The 24,580-nt window shown below is 46.1% G+C and overlaps 1 protein-coding gene across 2 annotated transcripts in view; it reads left to right on the top strand.

Annotated features, from left to right (window-relative positions):
* ADGRD1 (adhesion G protein-coupled receptor D1) overlaps window positions 1-24,580 on the top strand; it is a 276,194-nt gene that overhangs the window by 11,261 nt on the left and 240,353 nt on the right. Inside the window, exons 3-9 of one of the 2 annotated variants that reach the window (XM_083717091.1) lie at window positions 4,703-4,786; window positions 8,710-8,805; window positions 10,138-10,260; window positions 14,698-14,874; window positions 16,006-16,260; window positions 19,083-19,147; window positions 23,779-23,934. In XM_083717091.1, the coding sequence (XP_083573217.1) occupies window positions 4,703-4,786; window positions 8,710-8,805; window positions 10,138-10,260; window positions 14,698-14,874; window positions 16,006-16,260; window positions 19,083-19,147; window positions 23,779-23,934 (956 nt within the window). The remainder of the gene's footprint in view (window positions 1-4,702; window positions 4,787-8,709; window positions 8,806-10,137; window positions 10,261-14,697; window positions 14,875-16,005; window positions 16,261-19,082; window positions 19,148-23,778; window positions 23,935-24,580) is intronic. The other variant, XM_083717092.1, reaches the window with a different exon arrangement.

The following is a 24,580-nucleotide window of genomic DNA, read 5'->3' as shown; positions in this document are numbered from 1 at the left end:
CCCTCATACTGCTGAGGGAAGAACAAGTTACATCGGCCAGGGCCAGTATAGCTTGTTCCTCCCTCAGCTGTCTGCGTGGGCAGGGGGCTCCTCAGCGAAGAAGGGCAGGAGGAGCTAGCTGCCTTGTCCCTAGTGCTGTGGGCACCTGGGTGAAACTGCCCTAGCTCCAAACTGTGATGGTTTCACCCCAGCACCTTGCAGGCCGGGGGTGAGGCAGCTTGCTCCCAGGGCCGTCTTAAGCATATCTGGCACCGTGGCGCAAAGATCCCTCCCCCCCCCCGTTTCCCAGAGTTGCTGACCTTTTTAAGGGGGGACGGCGCTGCCGGCGATGTGCCCAGCTTTGCAGGGCTGGAGGAGACGGGCAGCGGCTGGAGGGCAGCTCCTCCGGTGGAGAAGAGGCGGAGGCTGGATGCAGCGGCTCCCAGCTCAGCTGGCCGCTCCATGCTGTGGTGGCCATGGCAGGCGGAGGCTTTGGGAGATGCGCTGCTTTGGCACGGCATGGCGGAGGCGGGTGAGGGCAGCGAGCTGATGCTGGGAGGCACTGCGTCCAGCCTCCACCTCTTCCTTGGTGCCCTCCACAACTTGGAGCCCTGGCGCCCTGTGCCACTAGCCTCTATGGGTAAGGCTATGCCTGCTCCTCCCTTTCAACATCATCGAGGCCTAGTCAGCAAGAATATTTTAAAGTTATTTTGGGTTGTGGTTTGTGGAAGTGTGAATTAGGCAGAATTTTAATGCAAACCAAATGGAAATTCTCTCCCCCCCCCCCACTTGGTGGTAGAGCAAACGGTTATCATGAGGTATTGCTTCTTGTTGTTACAGCACATGATTTGCCCTCCAACTGTCCCAGCTTCAGTTCTTAGCATTTCTGGGCAGGGCAGCAAAAGTCTCTTTGTTAGGACTGCCCTGTGAGCAACAGTCGGGTGACTGAGGAGCCAGGAATCAGGGGCAATGGGGCAAGCCAGTAGTTGGGACCAGAGAACAAGCCAGGAGGCAGAAGTGAAGATCGGTTCAGGGGCAGGGCCATAGCTCAGTGGCAGAGCATCTGCCTTGGATGAAGAAGGTGCCAGGTTCGATCGCTGGGAAAGACTGCTGCTCTGAATCCCTGGAGAGCCACACTATAAGCCCTGGTGGCTGGCAGTGGCATAGCATGGGTTGCCCGGGCCCAGGCAAATATTGTGCCCCCAGTGGCAAAGATGAGTATGTGCTTGCAGATAGGTATGCTTTAAGTTTGCACCATGGAGGAATCAAATGCAGTAGTTGCACCAGCGGAAACATGCTGTAATGGTTATATGGGGTTGCTCGTGCGTAAGTTGCTGCCACTCCTGGCTAGGTAACCTGGTTGAACCCTTTCTGTCTGGACAGCCTCACACCCGTGGCTGTCTCAGTCACTGGCAGAATCCGTCAGTGGGCGTTTCTTGAACTTCTTCCAGCAAAGAAGTTCTTTGACGCCAAGTCTCCTCCTACTCTCCCTGCGTGCTCTCCCCGCTGGTCTCTGGCAAAGAGTCCTGGAGCCTCCTCTCCGATTCCCCCATCTGCCCCCCTTTTCCCCCGGTGTTATGCTGATTTCCTTCCCCAGCAGATGGGCTGCCTCTCTCCCTACTGGGACCCTCTCCGGCATCCCTCTGGAGCCTTCCCTCTGCCTCTGGCTCCAATGGCAATTCCCTGACACATGCCATGCACCAGATTGCAGAGTCTATTGAGAAACCAAGTTACCAGCGCTTGTGCAACAGTAGTGGTCTACTGGAGTAAAACATTTCGCCAACGGAATAGATATCCCACTAAGTGACTTTAACTTGGCCCTACAGTTGATACAACCCATTGTTCCAAGCACACCCAGTTTCCCTAACAGCAAGCCTTTAACTAGTAAGTGGTACTTTAGCCCCAGAAGTCCTGGACCTCTGGCAGTGATCAAACTTGCTATTTTAGTTCCAACTTTGCCAGTCACACTGCCGGGGCTAAATAAACTCCTAGGACATTTCCCCCTGCAGTAGATAACCTCCGTTTGTTTCTTCAGAATGAAAGAGGAGGAAATGATGTGTATGCACAGTCCCCAGGGAGATTCCAGCTGAATAGATCTTCCTTTACCAATTTCAATCCGCGCTATTTATTAAAGCGGGTCTCATTTCTACAAAAGCACTTTGAACTGGTATTGTGGGCCTTTAACACTTGCAGGAAGATACTGTAGAATCAGAATCCACCCCCCACCCCTCAAGCTCACAAAGTGCTTCTGGCTACGGGTGAATGTGTGATAGCATTCGAGGAGGGGAAGTTGTCTGAGCAGAACTGACCCAAGGTTTCAGGCTGCCTGAAGCGGGTCCCAAGTAAGCCCCCTCCCTGCTTGCTAGGGCCAACACTTTAAAATGTCTTCTTGTGCTATATAGACACCAATCCCTGCCTTCATCTATGCCTCTTCCCCACGCTGGGCCACCTGAACCATCATTTCATCCTCCAGCATGGGATGACCAACCAAGGCCTACTAGCCATGATGGGCTTATGTCTGTTGTCAGAGGCAACATGGCTCTGAATGCCAGTGCTGTTGTACTCATTTCCCACTTGTGGGTGTGATGGCCTGGGACTTGGGCTCGGTCTTGGAACCAGAGGGGTCTCAGTCCGCACCAGATCCTTTGCCTCAGGTGGCATCTGGACCAAGTCTAGGGCCTTATTCTGAAGAGCCCCAGTCTGCACAGGTTCCCCTGAAACAAACACCAGCTGGGCTGAGTCAGGGGCCTGAGCCTGCCCTGGCTCCAGATGCGGGGATTACCTCGTTGCCTTCAGCTGGGCAATCACTTACAGCTGCTCCACTCGGGGGAGGCTGAGGTGGCCCCTGGGTCTAGTAATCCACCGACATCTTCCAAGCTGCAGAGACTAAGGTCTGAGAGGAGGAGAGACCTGAGTACTCGCAGGAGGAGTGCTCGCCTTCGGGCGAGACAGGGAGGTGAGTCACCGGGGGATCAGGACCGGCTGTTAACCCAACAAAGATAAAAGGCTGTCAGACCCTGCTCCAGGTTGCGGGAGCAACATTGCTGTTTGCTAGAACCTGCCTAAGACCCTGTGCCCAACCTAGCCTGGTTTCCTGCCTGGGCCTGGCGGACTGACTCCTTGTGGAATCCTTGGATTCGGGACCGGACCCGGACTGCATTGCTTGGGTTAACCCCCGGGCCCAGCACAGTGGGCTTCCCAAGGGCATTTGGCTGGGCACTGCAGCAACAGCATGCCGGACTAGATGGGCCCCTGGCCTGATTCAGACTCTTCTTAAGTTGGTATTCTGCAGCTATGTTGTCACTGGGAAGCAAAAGCCCTTGGAGGGCTTGATCTTTGTTAGCTTGTGCACTTCGATCTCAGTGCAGATGACCATCTGCAGCTGAATAAAGCACTTAAGGAAACTCAGCATTACTGATTAGCTGCGGGGCTTATTTATTTGCTGGTAGGAAGCAGAAAGTAGAAAACAAAAACCCACAGATGTTCTCTCTCTGCGTGTGCACGTGCGTGCAGAATGGTGGAATTGTTAAATGTTTGCTTTTCCAGATGTTTCTTTGCAGATTGAGGCCTTTCTTCCACATCTAACCCCCCCCATGGGATTGCATGCAGTGCTAGTCTTACTCAGAGTAGACTCATTGAATGAAACAAACATAAATACATAGTGTGGCAGCACCTACCCTTGAAAACTCCTTCCCATTGCATATCAGTATTGTTAATTTATACTTCCCCTTTCCCCCAAGTGTCTCAAGTTGGCTGACACAGGTCTACCCCTTGCCATTTAAACTCCACAACAACCCTGTGAGGTTGGTTAGGCTGAAAAGCAATGGTCACCACTACATGGCTGGGTGGGGATTTGAACCCCAATCTCCCAGGTCCTACTGCAATATTCTAACTACTACACTGCACCGTCTGCCTCATTTCACGACTCAATGAAGACTTTCCTCTTTCTATGCCTTCTGAGTAGAGATTTTTGGTTTGTTCAGTAATCTGAGCTGGTACCTGCAATGGATTTGAATTGACTATATGTGCGTTATTGATGTTGCTTTTTTTTTTTTTAAAAAAGTTCTCATCTCTATAATTAGCTTTTAATTGGTTTTTATCTATTCAAACGCTTTGCATATGTTTTTTAGTACACTGTAAATCACTTTGAGGTGCCTCGTGGGAAGTGAATCACAAATTAAATAAATGAAATGAAATGGAAAATAATAATAAGGGAACCAATATGTGGTTGCTTCATTTGCTGGAGAGGAGTTGATCCTATTCCCATTATGCTCAAGAGATGGGTTGTAGCTCAGTGGCAGAACATCTGCTTTAAATGCAGAAGGTCCCAGGTTCAAATCTTGGTGTCTCCAGATAGGGTTTGTTTATTTATTTTCCACCTTTCTTCCAAGGAGCTCAAGGTGGCACAGGTGGCTCTCCCTCTCCCCACTTTGCCCCACAACAACCCTGTGGGGTAGGTTAGGCTGAGAGACAGGGGTTGGCCAATGGTCACTCAGTGAGCTTCAAGGCTGGAGTGGCGGATTTGAACCCTGGTTTCCCAGGTTTCAGTCTGACATTCTAACCACTCTACCACACTGCCTTAAATCCTGGGAAGCTGCTGACGGTCAGTGTAGACGATACTTGAACTAGATGAACTCAATGGTCAGACTTTGTATAAGACACTCCCTGCATCCCTGTGGAAGACATCTTCAAAGCAGTCCTTGACATTGTGTTTTCTTGACAGGTTTTGATGTCCTGGCCCAAGCATCGCACTATTGGCCTCTGGGGGCTGTGGAAGGAATCCACGAGTTGCGAGATGCAAATGGAGGTAGATCGAAGAACGGTGATTCCCCACTCCCTTTAGATTGACTTAAATCTTTATGAAATTCAGAGTGTAAGAAAGCAAGGTTGAGAAACACTGGCTTTGTGGGGTACCCACTTGTGTTTGTCGATTGGCCCAGCAAATGTTTTGGACCCAAATGACCTTTTCTGTTGGCATTTCAAACCACAGACGCCATTGATCTTTGGTGGGGAAAGAGGCGGGCTGGTGACCCACACAGCACCATGCTTTCAAAGACAATATTGGTGGGTGGGCAACCTCATGAGCCAAACTGAAACATTGATGATGGGTTCGGAGGGGCAATGATAACCAGCTGTGTTGTGTGTGCTTAAAAATTAGCGCAATACCAAGTGGTGCCTCCATCACGTGGAAACCACATGGGATAAAGCTATGCACTATTAACACAGTTTTGGGGTATTGGGTGTGTGTGTCTCTGTGGGGTAATGCATGTTTGCCCCACGTCTGAAAGTGGTCTTCAGGCTTTTGTTCATGCTGTCCTTTAGATCCTGCACTGAAACTCATTTGTGTTTGGGGACTGTAGTTGGATTTTTGTGTGTGTTATGTAAATATAGGCACAAAGCATGCCTTTTCCCTTCTGATGATGCTCCCTGTGGTTCGTGTTTGGATAGGAACGTAAGCACCCCAGGCTGGTTCACAAATGCATGGGAATCGCACTTGACTTGGTACCCCATCATGAGATTTATCCAGCGTTTAGGCTGGTCCACAGAAGCAGAAATAGCAATGAGGGAGGCTTGGACAGAACCACTTTTGACTTCAGGGTGCATGTGTGGGCTGAATGCTCATAAAAAGATGCATGTCAGGGAGAAGTGTGTCCTGTTCTAAACCTCTTCTCAGGACATGCTAGTTTTCTGTGTTGAGTTGTTCACCCAACACATACCATGTGTAGTGTTCAGTTGTCTCTCACCACCACCACCACCACATGAAGTGGTACAGTTCAGAAGTCCTTTGACCACTTCATCTCCCACTAAGACTGAACCTTAAAGGTGGCAGGCGAATAAATGAATAGGTACCCTCACCCTCTCCAATGAAATGTGTTGATTCTGTGACAACTTCCCATGATCTAAAACTTTTCTTTATAGCAACTGATACTCTGTGATGGCTCATTCAGACATGCAACAAGTTACTTCTTGGTCCAATGAACAATGAGCATACAGTGTCTGAAATTCGCTTGGCGCCAGGTGCATTTTGCACCTGGCTATTGGCCACTTTTGGCGGGATGCGGGTGGCTCTGTGGGTTAAACCACAGAGCCTAGGACTTGCCGATCAGAAGGTCAGTGGTTCGAATCCCCATGACGGGATGAGCTCCCGTTGCTCAGTCCCTGCTCCTGCCAACCTAGTAGTTCAAAAGCACCTCAAAGTGCAAGTAGATAAATAGGTACCGCTCCGGCGGGAAGGTAAACGGCGTTTCCGTGCGCTGCTCTGGTTCGCCAGAAGCGGCTTAGTCATGCTGGCCACATGACCCGGAAGCTGTACGCTGGCTCCCTTGGCCAGTAAAGCGAGATGAGTGCCGCAACCCTAGAGTCGGTCATGACTGGACCTAATGGTCAGGGGTCCCTTTACCTTTATTGGCCACTTTGTGAAGATGCCCAGGTGTCAAGGTGGCACTGACACCTCTACCATCTGGAGGTACATGCCTGAGGATCTTGACTGTTTCCACACACTAGCAACACATTCTTTGGAATTCTATCTGTGATATTTTACCTACACAATCATAACAAATTTCAGGAACCAAAAAGTCATATTGAAAAATACAACTTTCAAGCTCTGTGTCTCTGGCAGCTAGGCATTCCATTTTGGCAACTGTAACCCTGGTTTAAGGAGCCATTTGACGCCTAGCTTACATATCTGAGTTTCTAACACTGCAAAGCATGCATATGTGAACCAGGACTAAGGTTGCAAAACCTACACACGCCTCACACAGGAGCAAGTGCCATGGAACTCAGTAGACTTTACTACTGAATGGACAGTAGTAAGATGGGGCTATATGTATTGTTTTGGTTGTGTAACGTCATAACAGCAGGGAGCCTGCTTGGACATGGATGGGGAACCTGTGGCTGGCTGGATGTTGCTGGGCTACAGCTCTTGCCATCCCTGACCATTGACCTTACTGTTTGGGGCTGATGGGAACTGTAGTCCAATAGCATCTGGAGGCCGCCTGGCTCTCTAGCCCTGTCCTAGAAGGTCTCCTTTCACGGATGCCGCAGCAGCAAAATCACTGCTTTGATATCACTCTCTGATTATATGCATTTCTTCCTTCGGTAGCCAAAGAGTCTTTCATGTTTTATTTACTTGTACCCACCCAACTCAGCCTTCGCATCCGCCATAAGTCCCACGCAGTTGTGTTTTTTCACTCCATGTTTCCCGCTCATCAATCCTCAGAGCGTCATAAGCTTGCATTTCATGTTAATCCATTTCATTTGTTGAAATCTTTGTGTGGCTGTAAATCCAGTTCTGTATCTCTCAATTGCTTGTTTCTGCAGATACCAGCGTCACCACACTGGCTTTTTTTAGATACATGCATAGATAGATAGATTAGATGGATAGAAGTGATACACACACACATATATATATATATATATATATATATATATATATATATATATACACACACACACACACACACACACACACACACACATTTTGGAGGTGACTTTGATGCAAGGTATCTCTGTGTTGTAGGGGGGAAATAGTGGAGCAGCAAGTAAAATTTTTACTGTAACACTTAAATGGCTATTTGCTATGAAATCAGTGGAGTCTGGGTCCATTGGTGCCAGTGGGGCACTGCCCCACCAACCTCACTGTGCCCTTGTCCTCCTGTCTCCCTACTTACAACCAGACCACAGGGTACCACTGGTGGCTGTTAGCCTTCTCTGCCTTGCTCTTGGTGTTACCTTTGTGGAACTCAACAGAGGATGGGAGTGAAAGCAGACTTAACTGGCTCTGGCTGTCATTGAATCTGACTCTACTTGCGTGGTCCTCCAGTCTCACCAGTCTTGATGAGAACTGGCCTCCACTGATCTACATGGGAGTTCCCGAGTCAAGCGCCAATACCATTCTCTCTCTTGGCTGCGAGTGCCATTGCTTATTTAGCCCAAATGGCATCACCCATCCACACAAATGAGGTGTTGGTTGCCTTTTGGGGGGAACACTAAAGTTTTTAGAACTTTGTTCAGTGTTGTCGGCACTGATAGGCAGACAATTGGGGTTTCAGGCAATTCTAGAGGCCCATCTAGAGATCATAGAATCCTAGAATTGTAGAGTTGGAAGGGATCCCAATTCTCCTCTAGTCCAACCCCCTGCAATGCAGGCATCTCAACATGTGGTCTCCCATCCAATTTGAAACCATACTGGATCCTGCTTAGCTTTGAAAACATGCCAGCCGTTTTATTGCTGCACCACTATGTGGCAGGGGTTGGACCTGGAAGATGCTTTGTCATTTAGGTCAGATCCCAACCATACCCTGTTTCCTAGCCAAGAAGGTCAGGGAAAGCAGGCGTAACGCTCCTTGACATACTGTTGCATGGCTGGTGCGAGGTTTGCCTTTGCAAAGCGGAGCGTTACCTCCACAAAGGGCGAGGGAGCAGGGCAGGTGGTGCAGGGCAAATGCATCAATGGAACCAATCCAGTGTGCCTGCCAGTACATTAGCACCGCAACACCCTCTGTGCCACCTCTCCTTCTATCTCCTGGTAAGCCGTTCTGCCCCACCAAGCCATCTGCTGCTGAATATGCTCGCTGTCCCCACTCTGGGTACAATCCCCTGGGAGGAGCTTTCACTACTTTACTGTTCATTCCCCACATTGAGAGATACAGACTGGCTGATTCATATTCATCTTGCATTTATTCATTGTGTTGCTTTTCTCTTTTTTTTGTCTTTTGTCGTTCCACCCAGCTTTAAGATTCCACAACTTCACTGTGCTTCCTTCCCATAATTCTACTTTTGTATATACCAATGATTCTGCCTACTCTAACTTCTCTGCAACTGTAGGTGAGGATTCAGTAAGATTCTTCTGTATTTGTCACTCTCGGGCCATTCTGAATAATCCTGTAAGCTAGACGTGGTATTAAAGCAGGCACCGTTTTTCTTTAAAAATTATTTTAAATCTGTATGGTTTTAAATGGAAATTCTCCCTCTCAAAACAGAGTATAAAGGAGTCTCTTTGTGGGTATGCAGGTTCAGTAAATGATACTCCAGTAAGTCCAGGGGAGACAAAACAGGATGATGATTAGGTCTAACTATGGTTTGTGGTGTAAACTCTGGTTACAATATCAAAAAATACTGTAAAACCATGGTTTGCTAAGCTGCATTCTGCTGCCCCAGAAACCATTTACTGCAGGCATAGGCAAACTTCGTCCCTCCAGATGTTTTAGGACTACAATTCCCACCATCCCTGACCACTGGTCCTGTTAGCTAGGGATCATGGGAGTTGTAGGCCAAAAACATCTGGACAGCTGAGTTTGCCTATGCCTGATCTACTGTATGCCTCAGCTTGTAGTAAATGATACTTCAGTAGGGTCCAGGGGAGACAAAACAGGATGATTAGGTCTAACCAAGGGTTGTGGCCTTAACTCTGGTTACAATATCAAAAATACTATGAAACCATGGTTTGCTAAGCCCCAGAAACCATCTACTGTATACCTCAACTTGGATCTGCTGTATACCATCTATTTGTCACCTCAAAGAGAAGAGAAAGCAGAGAGACATGGAAACTGCATGAACCATGGTTAGCTTGGCGCACATGTATCATTTAACCATGGTAAATGAAAACCTTTTCCAAGCCATGGTTTTACATTGCACTTTACAGATAATTCCTAACTATGGCTCATGAATTGCAATGTAATGTTTAAGGGCCCTTATTGACTCCCCCAGTTGCAGGGGGCAGAAGCTGAGAGACAGCAGAGCCTCTTATTCCCCTTACTGGTTCTACAGTTCCCAGTTCCATGTCCCTTGCAGGGAGCCCTGGTTATTTTAGCTCTGGGAGGGGAACAGAGGGTCTCTTTCAGCGCCCTTAACAAACTGTTTCCTGTGATTCTCTGGGGAATGACATGAGTGTTTAAAGTGATAGGCCCCTGTGTGCACTATCCATTTAAAGCAGTGCACTAAGTCTGGAGGGTCTGAGTAGCATTGGGAGGATGCAAAGGAGTGAGATGAATTGCAGTGGTCATTGGGTCTGAGGCCCCATAGAGATGGGGATGAGGGGAGAGGAATAGGAAGAAAGCTATTTAAAATTTCCTGAGTTGTATCCCTAGGCTGTTTGAACTGACAAGGCTATTAAAAATAAATAAATGTATCATTTAAACAATTTCCCTCCTTTGGTAGATATTGTAGAAGGAATAGTGAACAAAGGCATCTGCGTCCCAGATGTTAAAGGAATGACCTTCCTCCTTTTTGGGAGCCATCAGAACTCTTGCATTGTTAACCCGGAATTCTGTGAACCTGAAGGTTAGTACAAAGCCACAGTCATCATTGTCTCCATTATATTCTTTTATTGCACCACACTTTTCCCAGAGAAAGGGAGGAGGATCCCGAGAAAGTTGCTGAAAGAAAACACACATCAGCAACTCTTTTGAGGTTTAATTATGTGTATTTTCTGCAACCTCCCATTTTAATTTAAAAAAAAGAAAAAAGAAAATCCAGATTATTTGCCTAGAAAATGCAAATACATTTATCAGAATTACTGGTGTAGTTTTCTTGCTGCAATTTAAGTATGGGCTTCTAAAAATAAAAAAAGAAAGAAAGAAGATCGCTGCTGCCAGAAATTCCCCAAGCAAATTCCACAAAGAGTTTGTCTTGAAGGACTGTGTTTTAGAGACATCTTCCCTGTATTTTAATATCCTTCTCTTGACTTATATCTCAGAACGCTATCACAGCTGAGCATCAGCCCCTTAGGACTGCATTAGATCTCTCAAGTTATAAGTATTGCTGGTTAGGAACAATATTTGGCTTGAATCTCTCTAAGGATCTATGGTAGGTTTATTTTGGTCAGCAATCAGTCCAGGAGAACAATCCCCCAAAAATTCGCTTCAAGAATGTCATCAACACTTTAAAGGAAAAAAAGAAAGAAAAGAATCAATTGGTGTCCCATGATTTCTTCTGGAGTCTAGCATACAGGTGTTTGTCTCTGTTTTAACCTCATAGCAATCTCTTGAGGTGGATTAAGCTATGATAGTGGCAGACAACATTTTTCCCTGCCAAGAACTACATTCCCTTGGAAGTAATTGGTTGGAAGCATGATGGCGGTGGGTGGAGTGACAGCCTCTCTGTTGGTGTGCTTTACACACACACACACACACACACACACACACACACACACACACACTGTCCCTTCTAGTTGTTCTGAAATGACCTAAGTCCTGTTCATGCATTCTGCTCATGTGTAAACCCCACATGCAAGTGTGTGTGGGGGGGGTGAGAGTGCTGAGGTCCACCACTTTTGCCACCCTTCTTGATGCCCTCCATCTCATGGAATGTAACTGGGTGATGTGGGGCTCCTCCACCACTCACAGTGGCTTCCCACATGATCTAGAACCCCAGTCATGTAGGGTTCCAGAAGTGGAGGAACCAAAGAGCTGTTGGTTCCAACCAGGGCAAAGGTGGCAGCAGACCAGTGGATTCAGCCTGTGCAACCCATTTTTCTGAAATGATGCCTTTTCATCTAATTTCGACAGGCCAGAGGGATTTGTTAGCTGTTATCGGCACATTTTCTTGTGTGTATAAGAAATATTCTCCTACACACACAAGCACACCATTTGGGAAATAAAAACCTATTGGTCTGCAATGTTCATTCTCTAATCATGCCATCACTGGCTTTCCCAGGGCTGACAAGCAAGATCATTAAGGCATTCAAACACTGCATTGTGTGGCGAGTAACAATGGTAAGAAAAAGGAGATGGGGAAACTCACACACCCTTATAAATGTCAGGGAGAAACCATGGTGGAAGAACATTTTAGAAGTGGTAGGAAGTTCAGGCCTACAGCTGAACTGTGAGTCATACCTGCAACTTTGGTATGTTTGTGGCAAACAGGGCAACCCTGAACTGGGCTGGGGTCTTGATGCAACACCCCAAATGTCCCTTAAAGGAGCCCCCATGCTGTTTACTCCTGACATTCATCCATTCAATGCCTCCTGCTCCACCAGAGTTGAGCCAGTGTGGTGTAGTGGTTAAGAGCGGTAGTCTCCTAATCTGGGGAACCGGGTTCGCGTTTCCGCTCCTCCACATGCAGCTGCTGGGTGACCTTGGGCCAGTCACACTTCCTTGAAGTCTCTCAGCCCCACTCACCTCACAGAGTGTTTGTTGTGGGGGAGGAAGGGAAAGGAGAATGTTTGCCGCTTTGAGACTCCTTAAAGGGAGTGAAAGGCGGGTAATCAAATCCAAACTCTTCTTCTTCTTCATCATCACCATCAAACTAAGGTAGCTACAACCCATCACAGCTAGCTTGCCTGAATATCATGCAGCCTGACATCGCTGCCAACCCAGTCAGTGGGGGGACAAATAAAAAATTGTTGCTGTTGTTGTTGCTAACCTTAGACAGGTGGGCAGCACACAGCCTGAACAACTCTGTCTATTTTAAAAGAAGATGCTTGGGTGTCTATCAAGCATGCTTAGGACTGTAGCCTTTTTCTTTTTTAAATTCCAGTGTGGACTGCAACTGCAATTTGTATGCTCCAGGAATCTAGCAATGTGTGAGGGTGAACTCCTTGTCTGGGGTGCACAAAAGCTTCCCCTTCTCTAGGGATTGAGGGAGGGGATTTTATTCATCTTGCATTTAAAGGCATATCTAGCTAATCTGAGCATTCTGAAACATGTATGCAAACAGTTATTCAAAATGTGCATATTGCATTTACCTGAATTTTGCAATGCAGTTCTCGAATCAAACAGTGTTTACAAAAATGGAAATTTTAGGGGGAAGTGTGCATAAAAAAAGAATATATTAGTGGGAGAAAATGTACAAAAATGCATTGTATCAGGAGAAAAATGCATTGTATCAGGAGAAATTGAATGTGTGCAGTAAAAAAAACTACATACAAAAATGTGTTTATTAGGAGAAAGTCACACTAAAATGATGAAGAATTTTTAGGAGGATTTTAAAAAAGAAAAGAAAAGAAAATTGCTGCAGAAATGCAGAGGAATGAATTTAAACATTGGAGAAATGAGAAACTGAAAGAAATGAAACTGACAGATTCTCCAATTCCTACAAAATGGACTGATTCACCCGTCCCTGCTTGTATCCCCCCCCCCACTGACAGTGACTGACATTTAGATGGCTTTGGCAAAAGGGAAGAGACATTTTCACAAAACTCAACTCTTCAGACTGTTGTCCTATCAATGTAGGGTGTAAACATAGGAGAGCTTAGTCAGTCAGACTCGGAGCTGAAATTCCTGGAGAACGGGGAGGACCACAACTGTAGCTCAGCTTGGCAACCTTCCATTCTGAGCCTGATGGCATGCTTCCCTCCACCGACAGAAATACCAAACTCAGCAGGCCTAAAATAATAACCAACAATGCTAGCAAAACCACACATTTCCCCCTTGCGGAAAGGACTGAAGCGGAATACAGGGAATATCAGTGACCGGGCATTTGCCTGGTGGATGCAGCCCTGGCCCCTTGGTTCAGGAAAGGGTTGCAGAGGCAACACTTCAGAGATTGGCTTGTCCCTCATGCACCCAGTAGATTGCTGTGATCTGTGGCAAAGTTTCTCCTGCAAGTTCCAAAGAGTGCGGAAGCCACAGCAACTCAGAGCAGGGCTTTTAACGTGGCTGTCCCTAGCTCAGTTGGTAAAGCCTGAGACCCTTGATCTCAGGGTCGTGGGTTTGAGCCCCACATTGGGCAAAAGATTCCTGCATCGCAAGGGGTTGGACTAGATTAACCTTATGGTCCCCTTACAGTTATACATTTCTGTGGAATAGAGTCTTTGTCCACTATTCGCTCTTTCTGGAAACAAATGGAGGCATTTGTGTTCTGAGAAGCTTCCCCAGCCTTGAGTGGGCCTTTGCCATGAGTATCTATGTTTCATTCTTTCTAGTTTAGTTTTAAATGTATCTGCTGTTCCGCGTGTGCCTTTTTTATTTATTTGTTGCTTTTCAAAATGATACATTGCCTTGGGACTATTCTAGATAAGGTGATTAATAACTTGATGATGACCCCAGAACTCATCTTGATCCAATCAATGCAGTGTCTCCCAAATGCCAATGGGCTCTAGATCTCATCATCCCTGACCTCTGGCCGTGCTGACTGGGGCTCATTTTCATGAGGACCTTATTATTATTATTATTATTATTGCAAACTGGTTTGGAAATGTGAAAATCTGAATTTAAGATTGGAAAAATGAGAAACTGGGAGAAACCGAAACTGCTCTCTGCCCCTCCCTCTTCAGCACCTGCTGTCTGCGGTGGCTGCCTCACTTTACCCAATGTCAGCTGCGTCCCATTGCTGACAGAGGGGGAGAGTGTGGAGACACAGGTGGAGGTAATTAGGCAGGATTGCAGAATGAGGGAGGAGCAACCTAGTTGCAGTAGATGTTAGAATTCCTGATCTATGATTGCAGTCCTGGGTTTTTTGTCTATCACATGACGGTATGTGTTTTGACTCCACAGAGTGGGAAGTGACAGAGACAGGATGTCTGTGTTACTGTGTTCTGTGAAGTGGGACTATTGTCCTTTGTTATTTATCTCTCTGCTGTCTGATGCTAGAGAGAGAGGGAGCCATGTTGCAGTGCTCCATGTGTGTTTATATGCAAATAAAGTAGATTAGCCAAAGTGGAAGCACAACTGAGGTGTGCCCTGCTCAAGCTGGGCTGCACCCACCTCTGTTCTGATGAACTTCAGTTCCACGTCTATCTTCTCACAGACAATTCATGTTCTTTTTGCTATTCTTCAGGTGTAACCTTCTCTTTTTTCTGGAAGACTCAGGAGCAGCAGACTAAGCCCCCTCCTGCATATGGGGATCAGGTACTTTCCACTGGATTCAAAGTCTACTTCAGTGAAAGCAAAGGGTCTATAGAGCTCTTTAACCATCAGATTTCAAAGAAGTGGGAAGCCGATTTCATTCCGCCAGGTAAATTTGGATTTTTCAGGTCTGTATGGATTCATTGAAATTTAGTGATGAACCATAGTAAATGTATTTTTACATAAAAAGGTCACATTCAAAGGGTCTTAAAAGGTGAACTCTTCTGCCTTTAACAACTGCCTAGCAGGGAAGAAAGTATAGATCCTTTCCTCCCCATTGCATTGTGATGGAAAAAAGCTACATCTCTTGAACTTCACCCTTCCATTATGCAGCTATTATTGGGGATGTCTGTGTTTAAGTTTGCCAGAATTTTACATTGAGAAAAGCTGGGTTCTGTATCCTGCCAAAATTGCATAAAGGATGCAAAGTTGAATAGTTGTGCTTATCTGCACAATTCTAGTTCCACTATTCATGATGTAGAGTACTGAAACCTCACCCTCCTGAGCGCTAGAAATCTTACTCAGCTTCTGAGAATTCACCAGGCAATGTCATACAGGCTAGAAATTTAGGGTTGCATCCAATGTTAGTTTGATTCAGAACAGACCCATTGGAATTGACTAATGTAAGTCCATTAATTCCTCCTGGTGAATTAGATTGGCAATAGATCTAGGAAAGACAAAATAGACTGCTTCTTCACATAATGAATTGCATCATTTAATTACTCATTGATACCTTTTGTGATAGCTTCTAGTGTGGATGGCTTTAAAGGGGGTGGGATAGACAGACACGGTGCTATATTGAGAAAATGTATTCCCCTCCCCCCATTACATGCATAGCAGTTACAATTTGCAGAAGCCCATCCTCTCCCAACCTACACAATAGCATTATAGAGCTTGAAGATACAGCAGACAGAAACCTAACAATGAGAGGGAATCTATTTGAGTAGAGGGAAATGAATTTGAGTAGTTCCATTCGTGCAGGGTAAACCTATCAATGGCTAATAGTCATGAGGGCAATCTACTATCCTAAAGACCAGATATCTACATGTCTCAGAATACCAGTCACTGGGGAACAACAGGGAGAGAGGGCTCTTGTCCTCACACCTTGCTTATGGGCTTCCCATAGCCACCATCTGGTTGGGCACTGTGGGAAACAGATTGCTGTAGGGATTTTGGGCTATTCTTAAATGGGTTTATAGAGTCATGGTGTCTGCACTAGCTTTCTGTGCTTTTCATTCAGGTCCCCAATGGACTCATGTTCTGTTTACCTGGAAATCTGAAGATGGCTTGAAAGTCTACGTCAATGGAACCTTAAATACCACTGATCCAAAGGGGACACCTTTCTACAGCTACGATGACTCTAATTCAAACATGTTGACAGGGTCAGAGGGTGACCAGGCTAAGCGTTACGTCAATGGGGCTTTTGATGAATTTATCATATGGGAAAGAGTGCTCACGGCCAATGAGATTGAGCAGTATTTTACTGCTGCTGTAGGTAAGTGGAAATGGTGGTTTTTTTCCTCCTAGAAAAGATTGCATGCAATCCAGAAGAGGTATACCAATGTTCTCTATGATCTTGCAGGGGAAGTCCCTTCCCCATTAACTAGGGCTTTGCAAACTCTAGACAAAGTGAGAATGTTGCATGTTGCAAAATGATAATGAGTGCATGTTGAATGCAAATCAGCCATCCACAACGTGGTACCCTCTGCAAACCTCAGACTCAAACTCCCACCAGATATCAATCAAACCAACCAGTTCAGCCAGCATGATTGATGGTCAGGGATGATCGGAGTCATAATACAATAATTTCTGGAAGGCGCCAAGCTGGGCTGGGCTGCCATAGATCATTTCATTGCTGATAAAGCACCAAACTTTAAGATTGAGAAGAGGTGATTGCCACTTCCAAAGTGGAAAAGAGAAGGGATCTGTATTGATCATACAGTAGTTCCTGTACATGGCCTTTTAATGATTTTTATTCATGAGACAGATAACACACATCAGGTCAGGCCAGCGGAGGCTGGTTCATTAGAGTGGACAAGGAACTTTCCCATCAACTCAAGACTCTCAGCTAGCCCACACCTGCCTGTTTGCTTGCTTACAACTGACATACTTATCAACTGTCCTTGGAAAAACCCCGGATCACCCTGTTTCCCCCCCCGTGAGTGGACAGTGTCCAAAATGGCTGCCACAATCTCATGCGATTTTGGGCACAGCACCCAAAAACACAGGTTTTGGGGTTCTGTGCCCAGGAAAAAACCCTTATTTGGGGGCCACGATCTGGTATGGGGCACTTGACTCACATGGGAGTGCGGACCCAGAAAGTGGTGTTCCAGACCTAGGCTGCTGCATTGTGTTGGAAGGTACGCAACTGGTCCCCAGAGGTGGAACTGCTTGTCAGTTTTCTCCTGCTTAGCTTCAGGATTGCTTGCTTAGAATATAGGAGGGAGGAGGGTGGGGGCAACATTTGGACTCATTGACTTTGCCTGTCATTGGCTCTGGCCCCTCTTGCTGTTTGGGCTTCCTGCATTCCATCCCAGCACCCCCAGTGGGCACCAGCTGCCACTGGGTCAGGGTATTTATCCATCCAGCCCCATATTGTCTACCCTAACTGGCAGTGTCTCTCCAGTGTCTCAGGAAAGAAGTTCATTCCCATTATCTGCCGCAGGCTGCTTTTAAATGGAGATGTCGTCAGGTATTCAACCTGGGACCATCTGCATGCAAAGCATGCACTGTGTTTCTGAGCTATGCCCTCACCCCTTAGGAGATTATGTTTAAAAGACTGTGCCAAGAAAACACTTCCTAGAACAGTTGGTTTGCGTGCGCAGGTATTTACAGATGACTTTTAATACTAGTCGATTCAACAAACAGAACTGGATTACCTACGTGTATCATTGCTTACATAATTCCCTCAAATACCACTCAATCCTTTTATTATTCCTCCCCCCCCTATTTTCTCCTTTCACAATCCCCACTCCTTTGAATTCCACACCCCAGCTTCACCCACTGTTGTACTTTACACAGTGTGTTGTTCAGAAATAAAGAACGTGGGGGGGGGGGGAAACCCCAGTGCCTTTTCTTTTTAAAAAATATGGGAATGCAGAAGAGAATTTGCACCAGTGGAATGGGGGGAGGGGTTGGTGTCAGGAGCAGGAAGTGCTCCCTCCTTAGCCAGGCTTCCTCAAACTTGACCCTCCAGATGTTTTGAGACTACAATTCCCATCATGCCTGAGCACTTGGTCCTGCTAGCTAGGGATCATGGGAGTTGTAGGCCAAAAACATCTGGAGGGCCGAGGTTGAGGAAGCCTGCTCCTGAGGAACAAAGTGCATTGGTTGTGAAAAGCCAAATTAGGTGAGACCCCTCCCCCAACCACATGATACGTTGTCATGGAAGCTTTTTCTTGCAGTGTCAGGTTGGGGAAGTAGATCAGGACCACACCAGAGGGGCAAATGCCTGAAGACCCCCTCCCCACTTCCCATAGGAAACTGCCTTAGTCAGACGCATGGTCCACCTCGCTCAACATTGTTTACACTCACTCACAGCTGATCTCCAGGACCTCCAGACAAGGGATATTCTGGAGCTGCCAAGGATTGAACCTGCAACCTTCTGCACACAAGCCAGATGCCCCAGGGAGACTGGCCTGGTGCTGTTGTTACACACCCTTAGGTGCCAAGCAAAAACATTCCTCTTCTCCCAGGCCTTTGGCTGATTAAACAATTGATGGCCTTTTAATTTTTTGGGGGGGGGGTATTGTTTTTGTTTCCTTCCATGGTATATATTTTTGTGTTTCTGAATTGTATACCACCCTGTGCTCCTCGGATGAAGGACAGGATAGAAACTTGATATATAATCAGAATAATAACTCTGTACCCCATCCACATTTGAATTGAATTGGAGACCCCGCAACTACCATTAAAGCTTTGAAAGCCATTGTCACAATGGCTTATTGTGTGAAGGACATCTCGTGTAGTTTGTCCCTGATTTACAAAGTGCAGGGTGCAGGGAGCCAGTGTTATGTCTCAGCTAAAAGCGGGACCCCATTTGAAGAACTGAATGCAGAGGGCAGAGGAAGCTCTCTTGCAGATACCTGGGTAGAGAAGAAGCTCTGTTTGCATTGCCCATCTGTTTATTCTGCATGTTAAGGAGGACAGGCAGGCAAGCAGGCAGGCAGCATTTTCAATCTGGGACAGTATTTGCAGGATTGTTTTGGGTTGTTTTGAGTTTTCTCTCCCCCACCCCCCGTCCAATCTTACATCAGGTACTGCAGCGATTTTAAGGCACGGGAGCAATTTATATCTAATATTTTCTTTCGTTTCTAGGTGACCAGTCTTTGTTTTCTTCGGCATCTCCGTGGGGATGGCAGGGAACTGCAACCCTTCCGATGGTAGGCACATTCCTGGATCCCTTTCCTCTGAGCTGCACATAGGAAAAGGGATTGACTGTTAAACTACTCTGGAAATTGTAGCTCTGGGAGGGGAACAGGGGACTCCTGACAACCATTACAAAGCTGCAGCTCCCAGGGTGTTTTGGGGGAAACCGTGGCTGTTCAAAGCGGTATGTATAGTGCAGATCAGGGCTGGCTCAAGATATTTTGGCACCTGAGGCAAACCACAAAATGGGGTCCTCTTCCCCTGCCAGGAAAGAAGGGCAGCCCCTGCCATTTTCTCCCTAGGTGTGGACACAGACCAGCAGCATCTCCTATTTTTCAAGAGGTTTTTGGGGTGACGGGAGATCTGACTTGCAAGAAGCGCACTGCAGCTGTCCTGCTGCTGTGGCACCAGCCTTTTTTTAAAAAAATGTATTAACGTATAAAACACATACATATACATTTACACAATTACCGGTACGTAATATACGTACATAACACACTACTTTATTTTCATAACATAAAACACACCTATATTACTCTATATAATACCTACCTATACTGTACATTCCTGCCAGCCTAGCAGTTCAGAAGCACGTCAAAATGCAAGTAGATAAATAGGTACCGCTCCGGTGGGAAGGTAAACGGCGTTTCCATGCACTGCTCTGGTTCGCTAGAAGTGGCTTAGTCATGCTGGCCACATGACCTGGAAGCTGTCTGTGGACAAACGCCGGCTCCCTCGGCCTATAGAGCGAGATGAGCGCTGCAACCCCAGAGTCGGTCACGACTGGACCTAATGGTCAGGGGTCCCCTTACCTTTACCTTTATACTGTACATATCAACATACCTACACACCTACCCCACACGGACACCCACCAAATGACTTGACTTCCAGCCGTTCTTGTTACGCTACTTTATTTTTCCAACTAGCTTAAACACATTTCATTATTTCTTTAATCTCTTCTTCTATCTTAACTTTACTCTCCTTTCACTCCAATCATTTTCTGGATTCACTCGATATCTGCAGCAGCCTTTTTGGAGGCCTCATCTGCCACCCCTGTCACTCCTGCCGCCCGAGGCGACAACCTCACCCTGTCTCATGGGCGGGCTGGCCCAGCTGTAGATGAAGCTGAAGATTGCAAAGCGAGAGGAGGCAGACACCCCATTGACTTTTTTCAGGGCACTGCCTGTTGGATAGAATAGCTGAATAGGCAGTGACAGCAAGGTAGGAGGAGCAGCAGCAGAGGGATCCCTGCAGGACTATGGACCTCAGAAAATGCCCAGCGATGCCAACCCGTGATGCTGCCCCTGGTTCATCTATCTATCTATCATCTATCTATCTATCAACTATTAAACATTCAACACATATTTACACAGCAATTTACCATGTTACAATTTATGCACGTACACCACACAGAAAAAAGAAAAAACAACAACAATGAAAAATAGAGAAGGAAAAAAAGAAAGAAAAGAAAGATTAAAGATAAGGAAGATAAAATAAACTTCGGATTGTTCTCAAAAAAATGAATCTCATTTGTTTTTCTTTTTACACAGTATCATGTTATTGTACTTTGTTTCCTTAATTTCCTTCAGAGAAAAATTCTTTAGTTTATTATCTATACATTAGAAGAATCATTCAAGGTCTGCCAGGAGATTTTTGCTATCATAGTAGTTTTTCAAATATTCTTTAAATACTGTACTATCCATTCTTTACTCACTCTCTGCATTGAGTACCCTCTAACTCTTCCCATCATTCTTGCCAATTGGATTTATTCTGTCATTTTTACCTGCCATTCTGACTTTGTAGGTGTACTTTTACTCTTCCAATTCATTGAGACCAGAATCCTGGCTGCAGATGTTGCGTACATAAAGAGTGGTCTTACTTCTTTCTTGATTTCAGTTGACATTATCTCTAATAAGAAGGCCTCTGGTTCATATTATTGTTAAGTACATTCCAACAAAGAGGATTTGCTTCTTTTTTCCACTGCATCTGAGATTGATCTCTGTTCCATGGAGAACTTAGTCCAGCAACATGATATGATATATATATATATATATATATATATATATGGGGAATAAAATAGTTGGAGGCAAAGTTTTCAGTTCATAACTCCCAGCACAAGTAAGTCTGTTGCTAGAGTGCTTTCCCTTCCATCAGAATTCGGCTTTCACCCCGCAAGTCTCAAAATGAACAAGACGAAAAACTAATGGGATTTTGATGCAGCTGTTATCAAGCATGTTTAGCCTGAATGGGAAGGAAAGCAATTTTTGCTCAGTATATGGGTGAAACGTGTCTGATGTGTGTTTTGTTTTGTTTTCCTTAAAAGCTTTCCCACTTACTGCTTGCTAGTTGTCAGGAATGTTTCACTGCAGTGAGCTGCAATTTAACAGGCTGAAATCCACGGTGAAAGGTTCTTCTCGTTGTGCCGGCATGTGCTCAGACTCAGACTAAATTCCACCACTGCTCCTCAAAACGTTTTGGAGGGTGTTTCTGTGGTGTGGCATGTAATGGATAATTTTTAGGGGGAAAGCCATGGTAGCTAAACAGGGCCTCCATACCCTGTGGTGGGTCCCAGGGTTGGCCAACTTAACCTGCATGCACTACGTGTGAGTACCTGGAGACATCTGGCTGGTCACTCCTGGAAACTGATTGCTAGGCTGGGTAGACCATCATCCTTGACCATTAAGGCTCTATTCAGTTGCAGTCTTGCAGCATCGTAAAGCAGTCTTGTTGTATACACAGCATACAGGTAGAATTACATTCAGGGGAGAAGCCATCACCTCTTCGTACCCCTACCAACTGAAGTCAACCATGCCTCTCTATACTAGCTGGCAATGGATACATTAGGCAACGTCCCATGTCTCATGATGCTTAGTCATCACATCCTGCTGAGTCAGCATTCACAATTAGCACAGAGTGTTTAACTCCTTGATACCCACAACACTCCAACAGGCCATGTTGACTGGGCCTGATGGGAGCTGGAGGGTCACACACACAAACCACACATTCTCCATCTTCCTTCTTGGCAAGCAAGGAGAGGAGCAATTTTACCTCTGTACAGTCATACCTTATGTTACGTCCGCTTCATGTTATGTTCTTTCAGGATACGTCCCGCAGTGACCTGGAAGTACCAGAAAGGGTTACTTCTGGGTTTTGTCGCTCGCACATGCGCAGACGTGCAAAATGATGCCACGTGCATGCGCAGAAGTGGCAAATCGCAACCCACGCGTGCGCAGATTTGTCGCTGCGGGTTGCACTCTTTTCATGTTGTGAATGGGCCTCCGTAACGGATCCCGTCGCAACCAGAGGTACCACTGTATAGTAAACTAGTTTCTGCACACATCCTTCTCTGTCTTCCATCCAGGCAGGCAAGAATTTCATGGCACATTTCAGCCAGGCCCAAAACACTCAAGGGGGAGTGGGGATGTGGGGATGGGGTGTGGCTTGGGAAGAGTCTCAAGGGCCATATAGAGAGTCTCGGGAGGGCCACACATAGCTCTTGAGAATGAGTCTTCCCAACCCTGTTGTACAGTTGGGTTGTGAAGAGCTCCCACAGTAAAGATTAAGAGCTTCCACAGGATGAGAATGAGAAGAATGGGGAAAGTTTTGGGCATTGGGGGCTGGGACAGAGGGAAAAGGTCGTGATGAGGGAAGATCAGGGAGAAAGTTGCAGCAGCAAAATGACCCATGAAAACATATTTCCATCCTTTTGTGTGTAACTCAGAAGCTTCCTTGAGAGCCCATTCAGGGGCCAAAAAGTGAAATGGAAAGTTTTTGAAATAAAACAAAATACCATATTTTGCTCTATAAGATGCCCCCTATTTTTTGTGAATCAGATTTAAGAAAATGGGGGGAGATGGCCTAGAGTATAAATGCCCCCTAATTTTTGACATTATTTTTTAGGAAAAAAACCTAGTCTTATACATGGAAAAATACAGTATTCTCTAAATTTATCTCTCTAAGATTCCAATGTTAGAGTAGACATCCACAGGGGCGCCGACTTATAAAAAATATTGGGGGGGGGGCGGGGGCCCATACCGACTTATAAAAAATATTGGGGGGGCCCAAGACCTCCAAACCGCTGCTGCTGGGGGAACGAAAGGGGCGAGCCCCGGGCTGCCCCGACCTTAAGTGAACCTGTGAGGGCCCGCCCTTTGTGGCAGCTGATTGGCTGCCGCCGTGGGCGGTGAATATTAATGAGCTAGGGGGAATCCCCGCTTCTCGCGGGGCTGACGCCAGCCCCGCGAGATTGTTGATGGGTCGAGAGCCCGCAACCCCACCCCCTCTCTAGATCGGGAGTGGCTTTGTTTTAACTCATTACTGAATGTATTTTAAAAGGTAACTATCGTCAAACAAGGAAAATAAAAAATACCAACATAATTTTGTGATTTTACAAAGCATAATATAACTAATAATTTTCTTAAATTATTGGGGGGGGGGCAGAGCCCCCCCAAATGAATTTTTGAGGGGGCTCGGGCCCCCTCAGGCCCCATGGAGTCGGCGCCTATGGACATCCACCACTTCCAACCATTCTGGGTTGTAGCATTCAGAAGGTCTTATGTTGAACAAAAGCAACCATTCATTTCAGTGACCTAGGGAGATGAGGAGCAGAAAGTTCTAATATATGCTTTTTGTGTCACCCTTTTAGCTGTCCAGAAACGCATACCAGCCCATAATAATTAACCTTACAGAGGAGAGAGGAAACTTTCACCGGCCATATACCATGCTGGACTATTTAGGAAACATTTCCCGTGCCTTACCTGATGAGTCACTTACGGCAAATACGGCCTTCAACCTTACTGAGGTAAACTTTCTTCACTTCTTCAACTTAATGAGGTACTTTACCAATTGATTGAGGTGAATCTCCTTCACCTGTTAGTGAATTTAGTGAAGTAAATTTCTTTGAGCTCTCCATCTCTTTATTAAACGAATAAGGCCGTTTGTAAAGTTGGCCATAGGGACTGAAGCAGTGCCTGTACACTGAAAACAATGTTGTGGGGATAAAATGACAAGGTGGCAAGTACCTCAAACCTGTTTGAACAATGTACCCTTTATCTGCAAGTATTTCCCTCTAATATAATTAGTTTGTGCTTCATTTTTACGGATATATGCATTTTTGTGCACATGGTTTGGGTGGAGAACAAACTTTGGAGAAGAGCGCATAAAGAGAGCTAAATTTCATTTAGAAGTACACCTAAAGATAACCACGTTCCGTATTGGTTTGAGAAGTGCGAACCAGGTAGTATCTCGCTAAAAGGCAAACAAAATTGAGTTTCGCTCCCCTGCCCATCTTTACTCACAGGCCATTTAGCACTTCCTATGGCTCAGAGAGAATTTGTGCTGACTTCCCTGGATTTTTCTGCCCCAGACCCATTATGTAGCTGAGCTAAAGGGCTTCTGTGCTCCCTCTTTGCTTTGTGCACCATGGGCAGCAATGCCTGGAGGATTTT

Source organism: Podarcis gaigeae (assembly GCF_964106915.1).
Source record: "Podarcis gaigeae genome assembly, chromosome: 16".
Classification (NCBI taxonomy): domain Eukaryota; kingdom Metazoa; phylum Chordata; class Lepidosauria; order Squamata; family Lacertidae; genus Podarcis; species Podarcis gaigeae.
This window is presented reverse-complemented; position numbering and strand designations above follow the sequence as displayed.